We start from the raw sequence: 22,409 nt of genomic DNA on the forward strand, positions 1-22,409 counted from the left end.
GGTCTGGTCTCACCAAGGCCCTGTATAATAGCAGCAAGACACCCCTGCCCCTGTACTCGAATCCTCTCACTAAAATGGCTAACATACCATTTGCTTTCTTTATCGTCTGTTGCTCCTACATGCAGATTTTCAGCGGCTGGGGTACAATGAGACCCAGGTCACGTTCCACATTCCCTTCTCAATCTGTAGTCATTCAGATAATAGGAGCAGGCTCGAAGAGCAAAAAGGCCTCCTCCTGCTCCTATCTTTTATGTATCTATATATGTATGTAATCAGCCTTCCTGTTTTTGCTAGCGAAGTGGATAACCGCACATTTATCCACATTATGCTGTATCTGCCATGCATTTGTCCACTCACTCAACTTGTCCAAATCACACTGAAGCATCTCTTCATTCTCCTCACAGCTCACCCTCTCCACCCAATTTTGCGTCATCTGCAAAGTTGAAGGTATTAAGACCATAAGATGTAGGAGCACAAGTAGGCCACTTGGCCCGTCGAGTTTGCTCCACCATTTAATGAGATCATGGCTGATCTGATATAATCCTCAACTCCACTTTCCCACCATTAGTTCCAACATCTAAATCATTAATTATATCATTGATAGCTGGGGTCCCTGCACATGATCCCTGCGATACCCCACCAGTCACAGCCTGTAATTTGGAAAAAGACCTGTTTATCCCTAATCTTTGTTTCCTGTCTGCCAACTAGTTCTATCCATCTCGATACACTACGCCCAATCCCATGCACTTTAATTTTACACATTAATCTCTCATGTGGGACTTTGTCAAAAGCCTACTGAAAATCTAAAATAGACCACATCCACCGGCTCCCCCTCGTCAACTCTACTAGTTACATCCTCAAAGAATTCCAGTAGATTTAATAATACACTTTATTAGTGTCCCAAGTAGGCTCACATTAACACTGCAATGAAGTTACTGTGAAAATCCCCCAGTTGCCACACACCAGTGCCTGTTCGGGTACACAGAGGGAGAATTCAGAATGTCCAATTTATCTAACAAGCACTTTTTTTGGGAAATTGTGGGAGGAAACTGGAGCACCCGAGGAAACCCACACAGACACGGGGAGAACGTGCAGACTCCACAGAGACAGTGACCCAAGCGGGACCCTGGCGTTGTGAATCATATCATAGATATCATAGTATGTACAGTGCAGAAGGAGGCAGTTCGGCCCATCAAGTCTGCACCGGCTATTGGAAAGAGCACCCTACTTAAGCCCACACCTCCATCCTATCCCCGTAACCCAGAAACCCCAGGTAACCTTTTTTGGACACGAAGGGCAATTTATCATGGCCAATCCACCTAACCTGCACATCTTTTGGGAGGAAAGCAGAGCATCTGGAGGAAACCCACACAGGCATGGAGAGAACGTGCAGACTCCGCACACAGTGACCCAAGCCGGGAATCGAACATGGGACCCTGGAGCTGTGAAGCAACAGTGCTAACCACTGTGCTAGCGTGATTCTCTTTCGTCTGATTCTGCCACTGTTTTTCAAGAGCTCTGCTATCAAATCCTTTTATAATGGTGTTATAACCTGCCTGCTTACCATTGGCTGGGGACTAATGACAATCCCACAATCCTATGGGAGTATGAGCTTCCCCAATGAGGGGGGCGGAGAAATCATTAGCAGACTCCCTGCATAAATAGAGCTGGCCAGTTTGGAACCAGAGAGAGAGAGAGAGAGAGGGGGAGAGAGGAGTGAGCAGCAAGGAGCGAGGAGCGAGGAGCAAGGAGCGAGGAGCGAGGAGCGAGGAGCAAGGAGCAAGGAGCAAGGGAAGTTGCTGCTGCTGCTGCTGCTGCTGTTGCTGCTGTTGCTGTTGTATATATATATGCTATTGTAAATAAATGTTATTTCTTTGTATCCTGAATACTCGTGCTGGATTCTTTGTGGCCCTCACAAAACTGGCGACGAGGGTTAAAGTGAATAGCTGTCTACACTGCTGAAGCCACCTCCCTGGATTTTTGTTGGATACAGGTTGGAAGTTGTTTTCTATTACACCATGCCTCTGTATGGACGTTTGGATGTTGTTGATTCTGCGCTGGAAAGCTGGAACCAGTACACACAACGGATGCGTTACTATTTCCGGCCAAACAACATCACTGAAAACGAGTGCCAGGGGGTCATATTGCTCACCGCCTGCGGCCCGCATACGTTTGGGGTGATTAGGAGCCTTGCGTACCCAGCTGCGCCGGACGCCAAAATGTTTGATGAACTTGTGAACTTAGTGGGGCAACATTTTAACCCAACCCCATCCACGATAGTCCAACGTTACCGGTTTAATACCGCTGAGAGGACCCCAGGAGAATCCCTTGCCGACTTTCTATCCAGGCTACGCAGGATTGCGGAGTACTGTGACTATGGTGAGACCTTGTCAGAAATGTTACGCGACCGTTTGGTTTGCGTATTAACAATGCGGCCACCCAAAGAAAGTTGTTAGCCGAGCCAACATTGACTTTTCAACAGGCCATTCAAATAGAATTGTCCCGAGAGAGTGCAGAATGAGGGTTGCAGGAGCTACAGGGAATGGAGGTGCATGCCTTGGGGCGCAACCCCTTCCGTCCGAAAGCGTCCCCCTGCACCCCTGCGGTACCTTGGGCGAGGCGACGTCCGGATCGACGCCAGTGGCCGTCGGACATTCCTCCCCGAAGGGAGCCTTCTCCAGAATCAATGGATGAGGAGCCATGTCCGTGTCAGACTTGTAGGCGCCGACCCCGTCGCGGACACCGGACCTGGGGGCGCCAGAGGCGCCGTTGTTCTGACCGAAACTGGGGCCAGCCCAGGGGCCGTACCTTTCATTTGGATGAACCTGCGGCGACTACTCCAGAGGACGAGGAGACGGAGGATGACTGCCTGCAGCTGCATTGTGTGGCAGCTCCCCGTGTGGCCCCCATTAAAGTGACAGTACAGGTCAATGGTCACCCACTTAAGATGGAGTTGGACACTGGCGCAGCAGTCTCCATGATCGCCCAGAGGACATTCCACCGCATCAAGCAGGGTATACAGACCCTTACCTTAACTGACACACAGGCAGGTTGGCTACCTACACAGGGGAACCATTGGACATTGCAGGAACTACGATGACCCCTGTTGTTTATGGACGCCAGGAGGGGCGTTTCCCACTTATCGTGGTGCGCGGCCATGGGCCCAGCCTGTTGGGTCGGGACTGGTTGCTCCATTTGTGGTTGCAGTGGCAGCACATCCTCCAAACAGTTTCTGGAGGGTTGACTGAGGTGCTAGGACGATACCCAAATGTATTCCAGCCCGGTTTGGGGAAAATAAAAGGGGCTGTAGCCCGTATCCAAGTCGAAACAGGAGCCACGCCGCGCTATTTCTGGGCGCGCCCGGTGCCTTACACCTTGCTCGAGAAGGTAGAAGGGGAGCTCACTCGTTTGGAGACTTTGGGTATCATCAGGCCCGTCCGTTTCGCTGACTGGGCAGCACCAATTGTACCTGTAATGAAGCCAGATGCCACAGTTCGCTTGTACGGCGACTATAAACTTACAGTGAATACGGCTTCCCAACTCGACTGATACCCAATGCCTCGCACAGAGAATCTCTACGCGAAACTTGCAGGCGGACTCTCGTTCACAAAATTCGATATGAGTCACGCCTACCTACAGTTGGAGCTGGACCCTGCCTCCCGGCCATATGTAACGATTAATACACACCGGGGCCTGTATGAATATACACGTTTGCCCTTTGGAGTATCCTCTGCCTGCGCTTTTTTTCAACGCGTTATGGAGGGCATTTTGAGAGGTTTACCGCGTGTTGCTGTCTACTTGGATGATGTTTTGATCACAGGGACGTCGGAGCAGGAACATTTGGAAATTATGGAGGCTGTCCTTAGACGCTTTTCGGAGGCTGGAGTCTGTTTACGTCGCACAAAGTGCGTTTTTCAGGCGAAGGAAGTAGTCTACCTGGGTTATCGGGTGGACCGCGAAGGAGGTAGGTGAGCACTTTGGAAACAGTGACCACAATTCGGTGACCTTTACGTTAGTGATGGAAAGGGATAAGTATACCCCGCAGGGCAAGAGTTATAGCTGGGGGAAGGGCAATTATGATGCCATTAGACATGACTTAGGATGTGTAGGTTGGAGAAGTAGGCTGCAAGGGTTGGGCACACTGGATATGTGGAGCTTGTTCAAGGAACAGCTATTGCGTGTTCTTGATAAGTACGTACCAGTCAGGCAGGGAGGAAGGGGTCGAGCGAGGGAACCGTGGTTTACCAAAGAAGTGGAATCTCTTGTTAAGAGGAAGAAGGAGGCCTATGTGAAGATGAGGAGTGAAGTTTCAGTTGGGGCGCTTGATAGTTACAAGGAAGCGAGGAAGGATCTAAAGAGAGATCTGAGACGAGCAAGGAGGGGACATGAGAAGTCTTTGGCAGGTAGGATCAAGGAAAACCCAAAGCTTTCTATAGGTATGTCAGGAATAAAAGAATGACTAGGGTAAGAGTAGGGCCAGTCAAGGACAGTGGTGGGAAGTTGTGTGTGGAGGCTGAGGAGATAAGCGAGATACTAAATGAATACTTTTCGTCAGTATTCACTCAAGAAAAAGATAATATTGTGGAGGAGAATGCTGAGACCCAGGCTATTAGAATAGATGGCATTGAGGTGCGTAGGGAAGAAGTGTTGGCAATTCTGGACAAGGTGAAAATAGATAAGTCCCCGGGGCCGGATGGGATTTATCCTAGGATTCTCTGGGAAGCCAGGGAAGAGATTGCTGAGCCTTTGGCTTTGATTTTTAGGTCATCATTGGCTACAGGAATAGTGCCAGAGGACTGGAGGATAGCAAATGTGGTCCCTTTGTTCAAGAAGGGGAGTAGAGATAACCCCGGTAACTATAGGCCGGTGAGCCTAACGTCTGTGGTGGGTAAAGTCTTGGAGAGGATTATAAAAGATACGATTTATAATCATCTAGATAGGAATAATATGATTAGGGATAGTCAGCATGGTTTTGTGAAGGTAAGGTCATGCCTCACAAACCTTATCGAGTTCTTTGAGAAGGTGACTGAACAGGTAGACGAGGGTAGAGCAGTTGATGTGGTGTATATGGATTTCAGTAAAGCGTTTGATAAGGTTCCCCACGGTCGGCTATTGCAGAAAATACGGAGGCTGGGGATTGAGGGTGATTTAGAGATGTGGATCAGAAATTGGCTAGTTGAAAGAAGACAGAGAGTGGTAGTTGATGGGAAATGTCAGAATGGAGTTCAGTTACGAGTGGCATACCACAAGGATCTGTTCTGGGGCTGTTGCTGTTTGTCATTTTTATAAATGACCTAGAGGAGGGCGCAGAAGATGGGTGAGTAAATTTGCAGACGACACTAAAGTCGGTGGAGTTGTAGACAGTGCGGAAGGATGTTGCAGGTTACAGAGGGACATAGATAAGCTGCAGAGCTGGGTTGAGAGGTGGCAAACGGAGTTTAATGTGGAGAAGTGTGAGGTGATTCACTTTGGAAAGAATAACAGGAATGCGGAATATTTGGCTAATGGTAAAATTCTTGGTAGTGTGGATGAGCAGAGGGATCTCGGTGTCCATGTACATTGATCCCTGAAAGTTGCCATCCAGGTTGATAGGGTTGTGAAGAAGGCCTATGGTGTGTTGGCCTTTATTGGTAGAGGGATTGAGTTCCGGAGCCATGGGATCATATTGCAGCTGTACAAAACTCTAGTACGGCCACATTTGGAGTATTGCGTACAGTTCTGGTCGCCTCATTATCGGAAGGACGTGGAAGCTTTGGAACGGGTGCAGAGGAGATTTACCAGGATGTTGCCTGGTATGGAGGGAAAATCTTATGAGGAAAGGCTGATGGACTTGAGGTTGTTTTCGTTTGAGAGAAGAAGGTTAAGAGGTGACTTAATAGAGGCATACAAAATGATCAGAGGGTTAGATAGGGTGGACAGCGAGAGCCTTCTCCCGCGGATGGAGGTGGCTAGCACGAGGGGACATAGTCTTAAATTGAGGGGTAATAGATATAGGACAGAGGTCAGAGGTGGGTTTTTTACGCAAAGAGTGGTGAGGCCGTGGAATGCCCTACCTGCAACAGTAGTGAACTCGCCAACATTGAGGGCATTTAAAAGTTTATTGGATAAGCATATGGATGATAAGGGCATAGTGTAGTTAGATGGCCTTTAGATTTTTTCCATGTCGGTGCAACATCGAGGGCCGAAGGGCCTGTACTGCGCTGTATCGTTCTATGTTCTATGTTTGCACCCCGTCGCAGAGAAGGTGCGCGCGATTCAACAGGCCCCCGCCCCAACTGACACTTCGCATCTTCGCTCGTTTCTTGGCCTCGTAAACTATTACGAAAAGTTCCTCCCCAATCTGGCAACTACGCTGGCCCCGTTGCACCTTCTGCTAAAGAATAATCACACCTGGGTTTGGGGTCAGCCGCAAGAAATCGCTTTCCGGCGGGTAAAACAACAATTGTCGTCGTCTAGGTTACTAACCCACTATGATCCTGGAAAGCCTTTGCTCGTCACATGTGATGCATCCCCGTATGGTATTGGGGCCGTCCTGTCCCACAGGATGGAGAACGGGGCCGAGCGGCCGATAGCTTTCGCCTCCCGCACATTGACTGCAGCGGAAAAAAAGTATGCGCCGATCAAGAAGGAGGGCCTGGCAGTGGTCTTTGCGGTGAAACGATTCCACCAGTACGTATATGGCCACCATTTCACTATCGTGACTGATCATAAGCCTCTGCTGGGACTTTTCAGAGAGGATAAGTCAATACCGCCCATACTTCCGCACGGATCCAGAGCTGGGCTTTGTTGCTCGCTGCATACGAGTATTCTCAGAAGCACAAACCAGGAACCCAGATAGGGAATGCCGACGCACTGAGCCGATTGCCTTTATCGACCGGCCCCATGTCGACCCCCACGACTGGTGAGGTGGTTGCAACCCTAAATTGTATGGACACCTTGCCTGTCACGGCATCACAGATCCGTGAGTGGACCCAGACGGAGCCAGTCCTATCAAAGGTTCGGCACATAGTCCTGTATGGTGGGTAGCATAGAAAGCTCCCAGGCGAATTGCGGGCATTTTCCTCCAAGCTGTCCGAATTCAGCGTGGAAGACGGCATCCTTTGTGGGGGGCGCGATTGATTGTCCCGGATAAAGGACAGGAGTTGATACTGAGAGACTTGCACAATGGGCATCCAGGTGTGACCAAAATGAAATGTTGGCCCGGAGTTATGTCTAGTGGCCAGGCCTCGACACCGACATTGAGAAGGTGGCCCAAAACTGCTCCATTTGCCAGGAGCATGTGAAGCTTCCGCCGGCCGCGCCCCTACATCACTGGGAATGGCCAGGGCGACCTTGGGTGCGCTTGCATGCGGATTTCGCCGGCCCTTTTCAAGGATCCATGTTCCTGCTATTAATCAACGCCCAGTCTAAATGGCTAGAGGTGCATAAGATGGGAGGCACAACGTCCTGTGCAACAATCGAGAAGATGCGTTTGTCTTTCAGTAAGCGTGGCCTCCCCGAGGTGCTGGTCACGGACAACGGCACTCCGTTCACAAGTGAGGAGTTTGCGAGGGTCATGAAGAATAACGGCATACGCCATAATCCGCACTGCCCCATACCACCCCGGCTTGAAATGGGTTGGTGGAGCGCGCAGTGCAGACATTCAAAGGAGGCCTAAAGAAGCAGTCTTCTGGGTTGATGGACACGAGACTGGCTCGGTTTTTGTTTTCATATAGGACCACCCCCCATGCGGTGACTGGGGTAGCTCCCGCAGAACTCCTATTGGGCCGGAGACTTCACATCCGCCTTATCATGGTTTTCCCAGACATTGGCGCAAAAGTACGCCACACACAAGAACGGCAGGGACATGGTTTTTCTCGGCATTGGCCGATTTGGCAGTTTACGCCCGGTGACCCAATGTTCGTTTGGAATTTTGCTGGTGATGCCCAGTGGGTCCCTGGCGTAATCTTTCGCCAAACGGGCCCTATCACTTACCAGGTGCAAGCCAAGGGTCGTCTCCAGCGCAAACATGTAGACCATGTTCGGTCCAGAAGATTCTCCCTCCAAAGATTCCCTGCCCCCGGAGCTCATTTCTACAGCCACAGAGACCAGACACAATGGAAAGTATTCCTCACAATCTTCCTCTGGTGTCTCACTCAAAGCCTGCGCAGGTCGTGACAGAACCGCGTGAAGATAAAGACGCCGAGATGACGGAGGCAGCGGCTCTGACTCCGAGATGGAGACACAAGACACATCAGAGGGGGAATCCTCGGGCCCACGGGCCGTGGATGTACAACCGTTGTGCGGTTCATCACCGAAGCGCCGGTCTCCATCTCGTTACACGCCGCCCGATCCAGCGCCTCGTGCAAATGGTGTCCGGCCTGCGGCAAAACAGTCCGACGCCGTCCTTTGCCACGCCAGGGTCTTAGGTGGATTCCTTGGACTTTGGGGGGGGCGGTGGATTCCTTGGACTTTGGGGGGGGGGGGGGATATTATAACATGCCTGCTTACCATTGGCTGGGGACTAATGACAATCCCACAATCCTATGGGAGTAAGAGCTTCCCCAATGAGGGGGGCGGAGAAATCATTAGCAGACTCCCTGCATAAATAGAGCTGGCCAGTTTGGAACCAGAGAGAGAGAGATGAGTGAGCAGCAAGGGAAGTTGCTGCTGCTGTTGTATATATGTGCTATTGTAAATAAATGTTATTTCTTTGTATCCTGAAAACTCGTGCTGGATTCTTCGTGGCCCTCACAAAAAATGGACTCTAACATTTTATCCATTACCAGCACCACATTGATTAGCCGATAATTCCCTGTTTTCTCTCAACCATCCTCTTTAGATAGTGGGGTTACATTAGCTACCCTGCAATTATAGAAAAATGACAACACAGAAGAAAGCCATTCGGCCCATCTTGCCCATGCCAGCCCTATGACACCCAGGTGCCCTTTCTAATCCCAATTTCCTGCACCCGTTCCATAGCACTGTAAATCTGAAGGAACTGTTTCAGAGTCTATAGAACCTTGGAAGATGACCACCAAAGCATGCACTTATTTCTCGAGCCTCTTCCTTAAATACTCTTGGATGTAGATTATCAAGCCCTGGGGATTTATTGGCCTTCAACCCTACCAATTTTCCCCACAAATACTGATTTCCTTCTGGTTCTTCCTCTCACTAAACCCTGTGTTCCCCAACATTCTGGTCTGTTATTTGTGTCCTCCTTTGTGAAGACAGAACCAAAGTATGTATTTGGTTGGTCAGCCATTTCTTTGTTCTCCATTATAAATTCCCCTGTTTCTGACTGTAAGGGACATTTGTCTTCACCAATCTTTTTCGCTTAACCTACCTATGGGCCTTTCACAGTCAGATTTTATGTTCGGCGCAAGCAAACTTTCATACTCTTATTTTCTCCTTATTAATCAATCCCTTTATCCTCCTTTGCTGCATTCTAAACAACTCCCAATCCTCAGGTCTGCTGTTTTTCTGGCCAACTTGTGTTCCTCTTCCTTGGATCTAATATATCTAGAACTTCCCTTGCAAGCCATGGTTTGGCCAACTTTCCCGTTTTGTTTTTGCAGCAGAAATTAATGAACAATTGTTACTGTTCACCCATGCACAGTTTGAATGTTTGCCATTATCCACCTATCGACCGTTTGACATTATCCATCTATCCATCATCATAATATTCCCCAAGCATCAGAGCCAACTCGCACCTCATATCCATCGTAGTTTCCTTTGAAATGAAATGAAAGTCGCTTTCATCCCCGAGAACCAGAGGCTGCTCTTTTGAGAGAGAGAGAGAGCTGTCTGTGGTGATTTAGCCTGAGGGTCAGCAAACCTCAGGTGAGGGGCAAGGTTGTGAAGGCAGGTCTTCATGGAAAACCTCAGCCAGTGCGGGAATTTAAACCGCGCAGTTGGCATTGCTCCGCATCACAAACCAGCCGTTCAGGCCAACTAAGCTAACTGACTCCCAAGTTTCCTTTATTTAGATTCAGGACCCTAGTTCCAGAATCAGCTACATCACTCGCCGTCTTGATTAAAAATTCTTTGACATTATGGTCATTCATCCCCAAGTGGTCTCTCACAACTAGAATGCCAATTAGCCCTTTCTCATTGCACAATAACCAGTCTAGGATGGCAATGTTTTTCTAATTGATTCCTTTATGTATTGGTCCAGAAAACCATCCCATATACATTTCAGGACTTCCTCTTCTGATATTGTTACTAATTTGATTTGCTCAATCTATATGCAGATTAAAGTCACCCATAATTACAGATTTTTCTTCATTTCATGTATCTCTAATTTCCTGTTTAATGCCATTCCCAATATCACTACTGCAGTTTGGATGTTTATCTACAACCCCCACTAATGTTTTTTGCCCCTTGGTTTTTCTCTGCTCTACCTATACAGGTTCACATTGTCAGAGCAAAGATTCGGCCTCACTGTTACATTAATCTATTATTTACCAGCAAATGCAACTCCACCATCTTTTCCTTTTTGTCTGTCCTTCCCAAATACTGAATTCCCCTAGATGTTGAATTCCCATCCCTGGTCATCCTGCAGCCATATAGAACATAAGAACTAGGAGCAGGAGTAGGCCATCTGGCCCCTCGAGCCTGCTCCTCAATTCAATGAGATCATTGCTGATCTTTTGTGGACTCAGCTCCACTTTCCGGCCCGAACACCATAACCCTTAATCCCTTTATTCTTCAAAAAACTATCTATCTTTACCTTAAAAACATTTAATGAAGGAGCCTCAACTGCTTCACTGGGCAAGGAATTCCATAGATTCACAACCCTTTGGGTGAAGAAGTTCCTCCTAAACTCAGTCCTATATCTACTTCCCCTTATTTGAGGCTATGCCCCCTAGTTCTGTTTTCACCCGCCAGTGGAAACAACCTGCCCGCATCTATCCTATCTATTCCCTTCATAATTTTAAATGTTTCTATAAGATCCCCCGCTCATCCTTCTAAATTCCAACGAGTACAGTCCCAGTCTACTCTACCTCTCCTTGTAATCCAACCCCTTCAGCTCTGGATTAACCTCGTGAATCTCCTCTGCACACCCTCCAGTGCCAGTACGTCCTTTCTCAAGTAAGGAGACCAAAACTGAACACAATACTCCAGGTGTCGCCTCACCAACACCCTATACAATTGCAGCATAACCTCCCTAGTCCTTAAACTCCATCCCCCTAGCAATGAAGGACAAAATTCCATTTGCCTTCTTAATCACCTGTTGCACCTGTAAACAACTTTCTGTGACTCATGCACTAGCACACCCAGGTCTCTCTGCACAGCAACATGCTTTAATATTTATTGTTTAAATAATATCCCGTTTGCTGTTATTCCTACCAAAATGGATAACCTCACATTTGGCAACATTGTATTCCATTTGCCAGACCCAAGCCCATTCACTTAACCTATCCAAATCCCTCTGCAGACTTCCAGTATCCACTTTTCGCTTTACCACTCATCTTAGTGTCATCTGCAAACTTGGACACTTTGCCCTTGGTCCCCAACTCTAAATCATCTATGTAGAAAGATTGTGAACAATTGTGGGCCCAACACGGATCCCTGAGGGACACCACTAGCTACTGATCGCCAACCAGAGAAGCATGCATTAACCCCCACTCTTTGCTTTCTATTATTAACCATCCTCTATCCATGCTACTACTTTACCCTTAATGCCATGCATCTTTATCTTATGCAGCAGCCTTTTGTGTGGCAACCTTGTCAAAAGCTTTCTGGAAATCCAGATATACCACATCCATTGCTCCCCGTTATCTACTGCACTGGTAACGTCCTCAAAAAATTCCACTAAATTAGTTAGGCACGACCTGCCCTTTATGAACCCATGCTGCGTCTGCCCAATGGGACAATTTCTATCCAGATGCCTCGCTATTTCTTCCTTTGATGATAGATTCCAGCATCTTCCCTACTACCGTTGTTAAGCTCACTGGCCTATAATTTCCTGCTCTCTGCCTACCTCCTTTTTAAACAGTGGTGTCACGTTTGCTAATTTCCAATCCACCGGGACCACCCCAGAGCCTAGTGAATTTTGGTAAATCATCACTAGTGCATCTGCAATTTCCCTAGCCATCTCTTTTAGCACTCTGGGATGCATTCCATCAGGACCAGGAGACTTGTCTACCTTTAGCCCCATTAGCTTGCCATCACTACCTCCTTAGTGATAACAATCCTCTCAAGGTCATCACCTGTCATAACTTCATTTCTATCAGTCACTGGCATGTTATTTGTGTCTTCCACTGTGAAGACCGCCCAAAAAACCTGTTTCAGTTCCTCAGCCATTTCCTCATCTCCCATTATTAAAACTCCCTTCTCATCCTCTAAAGGACCAATATTTACCTTAGCCACTCTTTTTTGCTTTATATATTTGTAAAAAACTTTTGCTGTCTGTTTTATATTCTGAGCAAGTTTACTCTCATACTCTAATCTTACTCTTCTTTATAGCTTTTTAGTAGCTTTCTGTTGCCCCTTAAATATTTCCCAGTCCTCTAGTCTCCCACTAATCTTTGCCACTTTGTATGCTCTTTCCTTCAATTTGATACTCTCCCTTATTTCCTTAGATATCCACGGTCGATTTTCCCTCTTTCTACCGTCCTTCCTTTTTGTGGGTATAAACCTTTGCTGAGCACTGTGAAAAATCCCTTGGCAGGTTCTCCACTGTTCCTCAACTGTTCCACCATAAAAGTCTTTGCTCCCAGTCTACCTTAGCTAATTCTTCTCTCATCCCATTGTAATCTGCTTTGTTTAAACACAAAACATTAGTATTTGATTTTACCTTTTCACCCTCCATCTGTATTTTAAATTCCACCATATTGTGATCACTCCTTCCAAGAGGATCCCTAACTATGAGATCATGAATCAATCCTGTTTCATTACACAGGACAAGATCTAGACCGCTTGTTCCCTCGTAGGTTCCATTACATACTGTTCTAGGAAACTATCGCGGATACATTCCTATAAACTCCTCCTCAAGGTTGCCTTGACCGACCTGGTTAAACCATCGACATGTAGATTAAAAATCCCCATGATAACTGCTGTACCATTTCTACATGCATCAGTTATCTCTTTTTTTATTGCCTGCCCCACCATAATGTTACTATTTGGTGGCCGATAGACTACTCCTATCAGTGACTTTTTTCGCCTTACTATTCCTGATTTCCACCCAAATGGATTCAACCTTATCCTCCATAGCACCGATATCATCCCTAACTATTGCCGGATGTCATCCTTAAATAACAGAGTTACACCACCTCCCTTACCATCCACTCTGTCCTTCCAAATAGTTTTGATACCCTCGGATAGTTTAACTCCCAGTCGTGACCATCCTTTAACCATGTTTCAATAATGCTACTAATCATAGTCATTCACGATGATTTGCGCCATCAACATCATTTACTTTATTCCGAATACTACGAGCATTCAGGTAAAGTACACTTATGTTGGTTTTTTAACCTCTGTTTTGAATCTTAACATCTCCAGTTTTACTCCTTTTAGTATTACTGGGCCTATTCACTGAGCTCCCCTCAGTCACTGTACCTTGTACTGTCGCCCTTTTTGATTTTTGACTATGTCTTCTCTGTCTTGCACTTTCCCCCTTACTTTCTTTTGCTTCTGTCCCTGTTTTACTACCTTCCAACTTCCTGCATCGGTTCCCACCCCCCTGCCACATTAGTTTAAACCCTCCCCAACAGCTCTAGCAAACACCCCCCCAGGACATCGGTTCCAGTCCTGCCCAGGTGCAGACCGTCCGGTTTGTACTGGTCCCGCCTCCCCCATAACCGGTCCCAATGCCCCAGGAATTTGAATCCCTCCCTCTTGCACCATCTCTCGAGCCACGCATTCATCCTATCTATGCTGACATTCCTACTCTGACTAGCTCGTGCACTGGTAGCAATCCTGAGATTACTACCTTTGAGGTCCTACTTTTAGTTTAACTCCTAACTCCCTGATTCAGCTTGTAGGACCACATCCCGCTTATACCTATGTCGTTGGTGCCTCTGTGCACCACGACAGCTGGCTGTTCACCCCCCCCCCTCCCCCCAGAATGTCCTGCAGCCGCTCCGAGACATCCTTGACCCTTGCACCAGGGAGGCAACATACCATCCTGGAGTCTCGATTGAGGCCACAGAACCGCCTGTCTATTCCCTTACGATCGAGTCCCCTATCACTCTTGCCCTGCCATTTTTCTTCCTGCCCTGCTGCGCAGCAGAGCCAGCTACGGTGCCATGAACCTGGCTGCTGCTGCCTTCCCCTGGTGAGCCATCTCCCTCAACAGTATCCAAAGTGGTATATCTGTTTTGCAGGGAGATGACTGCAGCGGACACCTGCACTGCCTTCCTACTCTTACTCTTTCTTTTGGTCACCCATTTTCTATCTCCCTCATTAACTTTCACCTGCAGTGTGACCAACTTGCTAAACGTGCTATCCACGACCTCCTCAGCATCGCGGATGCTCCAAAGTGAGTCCATCCGCAGCTCCAGAGCCGTCGAGCGGTCTAACAGGTGCTGCAACTGAACACACTTCTTGCACGTGAAAGAGCCAGGGACAGTGGACGTGTCCCTGAGCTCTCACATCGCACACGAGGAGCATGACACGGGTCTGGGATATCCTGCCATGTCTTAAACCTTAGGTAAACTTATACAACTACGATTTCAAAATAAAAATAAATAAATTAGACAATGAAAGAAAAACTACTTACCAGTCACTTACCAGGGTTAAAAAGCACCTCCGAAAAAGCACCTTCTCTCACTCTGCACCAAATTACCAAGTTGCAATTCCCACTCTGGATTGCTTCACTCCGGCTGTGTCTCTTTGACCTGTGCAAGCTTCTTACCTGATATTCCCTAGAGGAGGTGGAAGGGTGGGGGACACTGCAAGTGCAGTGTCTCGGGTTTAGCAACCGCCCGACTTGTTACAGGCACTCACCTTCCCAACAGTCCCCTGCTCCTGCCGAAAATCCGGAGGCCGCTCCCGCTGGAAGGAAAGCAAATTTAAAGGCACTCACTCACCTTACTGACAGGCCCCTGCTCCCGCCGAAAATCCGGAGGCTGCTCCCGCTGAAAGGTAAGCAAATTTAAAAGTACTCACTCACCTTCGCAACAGGCCCCTGCTCCTGCTTCCCAACGACCATGGTTGTTTTTCTTTTCTCCAGGAAGATCGCGCATATAGACACTGACATTAAGTTTCTGCAAAGATGCAGAAAAGCAGACAAGATCCCGAAAGGGCTACAGATCACAAACCCACTCAAGTCGACCTACAACGCAGACTACGCTGAAAGATTCTGCCACCACACCTCTTTCACACTCCTCAAACACCTCATACACCAGCTCTACAGCAGTCGACGCAACCTGGAAACCAAGATAGAGGCCATATTCTCAACTTGCACTCAGGACACAGCAGACCAGCTGCCTAACACCGCCAAACAGATGAGACAACGATACTATGCCACCTATATGCACACCAAGAACAGGAAGCTTGAGAAACTCGGCATCACTACCAGCAGCAACCAAGACTCCCCCAGTACCACAGTCGAAAATAATACAGGGAAATCTGTTGTCAACTTGGCAGACTACACCCTTCAACCAGATGAAATCGAAGTCCTCAGCAGAGGGCTCAATTTCTGCACCACCACCAAAATGGACCCCATCAGTCTCGCGGCAGACACTGAGGAATTCATCAGGCGAATGAGGCTCTGGGAATTCTTCCACAGACCCCAAGAGGCCGACAGCGAACCCAAGGAGACGACCAATGAACCGGAACAGCAGACCGCGAGATCTGCGGTGCAGCAAATGAAAAGGAAAGAGTCGAATTAGACCCCTCCGGAAGGCCGCTGCCCTAGACTCAACATGTATGCCCAAGCCGTCAGAAGTCGTGTCAATGCCAGATTCATCAATCGCATTCACAAGGCAGCCCCGAACGTCACCCAACCACAACACAACGCCATCCGCGCTCTCAAGACCAACCACAACATTGTCATCAAACCAGCAGACAAAGGAGGGGCCACCGTCATACTGAATAGAACGTACTACCGCAAAGAAGTATACCGACAACCAGGAACACTACAGACAGTTACCCGCAGATCCAACCAAGGAACAGATCTGCCAACTCAACAGACTGATCAAACCTTGGATCCAGACCTTCAGAGCACCCTACGTGCTCTCATCCCACGTAATCCCCGCATTGGAGATCTCTACTGCCTCCCAAAAATACACAAGACCAACACACCAGGCCGTCCTATTGTTTCAGGCAATGGGACCCTGTGTGAGAACCTCTCTGGCCACATCAAGGGCATCCTGAAACCATCGTACAAGGTACACCCAGCTTCTGTCGCGACACGACGGACTTCCTACAGAAACTCAGCACCATGGACCAGTTGAACCAGGAACATTCCTCGTCACAATGGATGTCTCGGCACTCTACACCAGCATCCCCCATGACGACGGCATTGCTGCAACAGCCTCAGTCCTCAACACCGACAACTGCCAATCTCCAGATGCAATTCTGCAACTCATCCGCTTCATTCTAGATCACAACGTCTTCACCTTCGACAACAAATTCTTCATCCAGACGCACAGAACAGCCATGGGGACCAAATTCGCACCTCAATATGCCAACATCTTCATGCACAAGTTTGAACAAGACTTCCTCACCGCACAGGACCTCAACCGACGTTATACACCAGATACATCGATGACATTTTTTCCTTTGGACCCACAGCGAAGAATCACTGAAACGACTACACGATGAGATCAATAAATTCCATCCCACCATCAGACTCACCATGGACTATTCTCCAAATTCTGTTGCATTCTTGGACACCTCATCTCCATCAAGGACGGTCACCTCAGCACTTCGCTTTACCGCAAGCCACAGACAACCTCATGATGCTCCACTTCTCCAGCTTTCACCCAAACACATTAAGAAGCCATCCCCTATGGACAAGCCCTCCGTATACACAGGATCTGCTCAGACGAGGAGGAGCGTAACAGACACCTACAGATACTGAAAGATGCCCTCGCACGAACGGGATATGGCGCTCGACTCATCGATCGTCAGTTCCAACGCGCCACATCAAAAAACCGCACCGACCTTCTCAGAAGACAAACACAGGGCACCACTGACAGAGTACCCTTCGTCGTCCAGTACTTTCCTGGGGCGGAGAAACTACGACATCTTCTTCGCAGCCTTCAACACATCATTAATGAAGGTGAACATCTTGCCAAGGTCATCCCCACACCACCACTACTGGCCTTCAAACACCGCGCAACTCGAACAAACCATTGTTTGCAGCAAATTACCCAGCCTTCAGAACAGCGACCACGACACCACACAACCCTGCCAGGGCAATCTCTGCAAGACATGCCAGATCATCGACTTGGATACCACCATTACACGTGGAAACACCACCCACCAGGTACGCGGCACATACTCGTGCGACTCGACCAATGTAGTCCTACCTCATACGCTGCAGGAAAGGGTGCCCCGAAGCGTGGTACATTGGCGAGACCATGCAGACACTACGACAACGAATGAACGGGCACCGTGCGACAATCACCAGGCAGGAATGTTCCCTTCCAGTCGGGGAACACTTCAGCAGTCATGGGCATTCAGCCTCTGATCTCCGGGTAAGCCTTCTTCAAGGCAGCCTTCAGGACATGTGACAACACAGAATTGCCGAGCAGAAACTTATAGCTAAGTTCCACACGCATGAGTACAGCCTCAACCGGGATCTTGGATTCATGTCGCATTAACTGTCACTTGATAACAGCCCCTCCACAAACCACCTTCAAATTAGGCTGACCGTACTGCACGTATGCAAATCTCCCCGGAACAGCCAATCAGTAGCTCTGCTCTGCTGCCCTCTGCTGGATGCTTACCTTCACTCAAACTCCTCGGGTCCTCTTTCGCAGGTATTCCTTCAAATTAGACTGACCGCACTGCACGTATGCAAATCTCCCCGGAACAGCCAATCAGTAGCTCTGCTCTGCTGCCCTCTGCTGGATGCTTACCTTCACTCAAACTCCTCGGGTCTCTTTCGTAGGTACACCTTCAAATTAGGCTGACCGCACTGCACGTATGCAAATCTCCCCGGAACAGCCAATCACTAGCTCTGCTCTGCTGCCCTCTGCTGGATATCGCCATAATCCCGACTATGTCATACCTATTTGCATGTATTTTCAGTATTAATTCATCCACTTTATTGCCCATGCTCCACATATTAAGGCACAAAGCCTTAAGGCTTGTCTGTTTAAAGTTCCTTGTTGCGTTTCCATTATTTTTCACTGTGGTCCTGTTTGTTTCTGGCCCTTGATTTCTCTGCCTATCACTTTTCTTATTCCCCTTTCGCCTTTTATTCTTGACCATGTTTCCCCTTCCTCTGACTCCTTACATTGATTCCCATTGCCCTGTCATTTTGGTTTAAGCTCTCCCCAACCACTCTAACAAATACTCCCCTTCGGCAATCAATCCCTGTCCTGCCCAGGTGTAACAAGTCCAGCTTGTGCTGAGCCTACCTCTCCCAGAACCGTTGCAATGTCCCAGATGTTACGACATCCTGGGCTAGTAGTGGTCAATTCCAGCCCCCCCTTGACCTGGAGTCACAACACAATTGAATTCACAATAATTCTTCAAAAAGCAGCTGAAGTCTTTGGCCCTTGGCTGCCCAATAATTAAACCACCAGGTCTGTAATTGCAACACAATTACCTTTTATTCATAACAAGAACTATACTGGAAACATGCAGAAAATACAACTGGTTAACTATTAGCTAGTTAACCCCCGCCCCCCCCCCCCCCCCCCCGCACACCGCACGCACGCACACATACAACACACACAAGACAACAAACACAGATGGGAAGAGAAGGGTGAAAATAATAAGTAAAAGTTTTAAAAAGATCTTTGTTTCAGATGATTGTTTCTAGCACACTATCCTTTAAAACCAGGCTTTCAGGTCAAGATTTCTTCTGCTTGCCAGTCTGTAAGTCATTGGCAGTCAGTAGATTCATTCAGGTCTCTGCAGTTTCAGAAATACAGCAGCTTTTCAGTAGAAAACATGAGAGAAATAGAAAGCAAGCAGGTCTTTCCCCTGAGTTCCAGGACCTGATTTTGCTTTCCTTAGGTCTGTGGAAATCATACCCACTAGGCTTGAGATCAAATCATCACTTGTAACCTGAGTCAGAATATAGCCCTTTGGCCAATTCATTGGCCATCAGCCAACCAATCGAATTGAGTCCACCCCATCTCTTGGGTCCTCCCAGAGTCTGAGTCCTGTTGTCCAAGCTAGTAGAGTCTACTTACTTAACTTCGTGAATTCCTCTTCTCGCATCTGCGGGCTTGACTTAAAGAAACATGTCCATTAATCATCCATGTATCAAAAATGATATAGGCAAAATAAAGGGCAAATAAAGAATCATCAGGAGGACCAGTACACAGGAATCTGAACCCTCTCCTGCGTACCAGCTCTTCAACCACATGTTAATCTGCTATTTCAGATCTGATGGGCAGCACTGTGCCATAGTGGTTAGCGCAACCGCCTCATGGCGCTGAGGTCCCAGGGTTCGATCCCGGCTCTGGTCACTGTCCGTGTGGAGTTTGCACGTTCTCCCTCCCGTGTCTGCGTGGGTTTCGCCCCCACAACCCAAAAATGTGCAAAGTAGGTAGGATTGGCCACGCTAAATTGCCCCTTAATTGGATAAGAATATTGGCTATCTAAATTAAAAAAAAAAAAAAAAAAAAAATTTCAGATCTGACTAGCATGTGACACTGGTGGTAACCCTGAGATCACATTGAGGTACTACTTTTCAACTTACTTCCTGACTCCCTAATTCTGCTTTTAGGATCTCAAGCCCATTTTAAATTATTTTTTCTTTCTTAATTTTTTCCAATTAAGGGGCATTTAGCATGGCCAATCCACCTACCCTGTACATCTTTGGGTTGTGGAGGTGAGACCCACGCAGACAAGGGGAGAATGTGCAAACGCCACACAACAGTGACCTGAGGCTGAGATCGAACCCGGCCGCTGTGAGGCTGCAGTGCTAACCACTGTGCCACCTTGCCGCCCTGCTCATTCCCTTTATTAACCAATGTTGTTTGTTGCGATGAGTACTCACTACCACCACTGGCTGTTCACACCTGCCTCTCAAGAATGTCCTGTAACTGCTTTGAGACATCCTTGACCTTAGGGAGGCAACATACTATTCTGGAGCTCATTTATGGCCCCAGAAATGGCCATCTATTTCCCCTTACATTTGAATCCACTATACCCTTGCAATTCCCACACTGTTTACTCCTTCCCTGTGCAACAAGAGCCAACCATGGTGCAACAAATTTGGCTGTTGCTATTTTCCCTTGAGAGGCCATTCTCCGCAACAGTATCCAAAGCGGCATACCTGTTTTTCAGGGGGAGTGGCACAAGAGATTTCAACACTGCCTGCCTAGTCCTCTTGCTCTGCTTGGGTCATCACACATTCCCTCCTAGCCTGTGGAGTCTTAGCCAACTGTGTGACCATCCATCTCTACGTGATATCCACGATAATCTCTGCCTCGCGGATGCTCTACAGTGTCCCCAGCTGTTGTTCCAACTCTAAAACCTAGACTTCCTGGAGCTGCAACTGGAGACATTTCCTGCACATATGCGGCTCAAGTCAGCGGAATGTTCTTAAAATTAAATAATATGAATTACTCAAGGGGCCTTTCTTCCCTGGTCCTCATTACGAATGTCGCTCAGTACAAACTATAAAGTATAGACCTTACAAACGAGATGCGATAAAAGTAGTAAGTACTTACCCAACCGTAATCACCCAGTCAGCTGCTTTCACTTGCACTGCATTACTTTTGAATCCTGATGCCACCTCAGAAACTTCAAACTCCAAGCTAGCGCTCCGCTCTCAATCTTGCTCTTTCTTGCACTCTTATTTCTCCGGTTCCACTGATTTTCCTGTGATGCCACTTTGTTTATTTTCAACAAGACCTGACTGCAGGACACTGTTAGCTGAGTGCTTCATTGCAATGCTGACTGCAGGACAGTCTTCCAGGTTATGTTCCAGAAGGTTATGTTGAACTTGTATAAGTCACTACTCAACCTCAGCTCGTGTATTGCATCCAGTTCTGGGTGCCACACTTAGGAAGGATATGAAGGCATGAGAGGGTGCAGAAAAGATTCCTGAGAATGGTTCCAAGAATGAAGAACGTCAGCTATGAAGATATATTGGAGAAGTTGGGACTGTTTCCTCGGAGAAAAAAGTTCTTGAGGTATTCAAAATCATGAGGGGCCTTGAGTAGATCTTAAGGGAGAAACTGTTCCCGCTCATGAAAGGATCGAGAACGAGAGAGCACAGATTTAAAGTGATTCATAAAAGAAACAATTGTGATATGAGGAAAATCGTTCATGCAGTGATGGTTTGAGGCGTCTGCACTGACTGAGAAGTGGTGAAGCGAGATTTAGTCAAAGCATTCATGAGGGAATTAGACTGTTAGCATAGAAGGAGACCAATTGGCCCATTGTGCCTGTGCTGGATCTTTGATAGATATGTCTAATCGACAACATTCCAATGCCCTTTCTCTATTGCCCTAACATTTCTCCTTTCAAGTACTCCATCCAATTCTCTTTTGAAAGTTACGATTGAATCTGCTTCCACCGCCCTTTAGGGAGTACACTGAGATCACAACACTTGCTCGGTAAAAAAGGCAGCGTGTGGGACTGCAGGGCGAAGGCATGGGAACGGCACTAATTAAATTGCTTATTGGAATGCTGGCACAGACACAATGGGCCAAATGGCCACCTTCTAGGCCACAATTTGACAATATTTTTTTCTCAACATGAGCAAAATCATGGGAAATTGCAGGTATATTGCAATGGCCATGGCTCAATGCTGGATCTGGATTTACACATGTCCTATAAAATAGCCTCGAATCAGCTCCAATTACCTGGATTAGTCTGTTTCGCTCAGGGACTTTAAAGGGAAGAGCCAAACATCAGACCTATTCCAGACTCCAGACAACCCATGAACAACATAATCTGATAGTGTTGGAAGAAAGACCGAGAATTGGTGCTTACTTATCTTTCTTTCACTTACGTTTTTCAGTATTTGGTGCCTTTTCTTCTAAACCAAAGTGGATCAGTCATCTACTACTTCACACTGGCATCTACAGGTCAGTGCGCTTATTCATGCCAATAGATACTTTACATTGTTGATGTTTGATTAAAGCCACTGGGCGGGATTCTCCATTTCTGAGACTGTGTTGACACCAGCGCAGTTTGTGCAATTCGTGGAGTTCAATGACAGCAAAACTGGCACCGCATTTGGACTGATTCTGCTACTGTTCAGGGTCTAGCACTGGTGTCATGTGGAATACAATCGATTCCAAAGTGAAATGGTGCGGGATTCACAGGTTTTGCAATTGACA

The 22,409-nt window shown here is 47.6% G+C and overlaps 1 protein-coding gene across 2 annotated transcripts in view; it reads left to right on the forward strand.

Moving 5' to 3' along the window:
- The window catches only part of tmem234 (transmembrane protein 234), a 36,344-nt gene that overhangs the window by 2,619 nt on the left and 11,316 nt on the right, over positions 1 to 22,409 (forward strand). For both annotated transcript variants that reach the window (XM_038794774.1, XM_038794766.1), the window contains one exon: positions 22,088 to 22,154. In XM_038794774.1, the coding sequence (XP_038650702.1) occupies positions 22,088 to 22,154 (67 nt within the window). The remainder of the gene's footprint in view (positions 1 to 22,087; positions 22,155 to 22,409) is intronic.

This window comes from Scyliorhinus canicula, chromosome 1 (assembly GCF_902713615.1).
Source record: "Scyliorhinus canicula chromosome 1, sScyCan1.1, whole genome shotgun sequence".
In the NCBI taxonomy this organism is placed as follows: domain Eukaryota; kingdom Metazoa; phylum Chordata; class Chondrichthyes; order Carcharhiniformes; family Scyliorhinidae; genus Scyliorhinus; species Scyliorhinus canicula.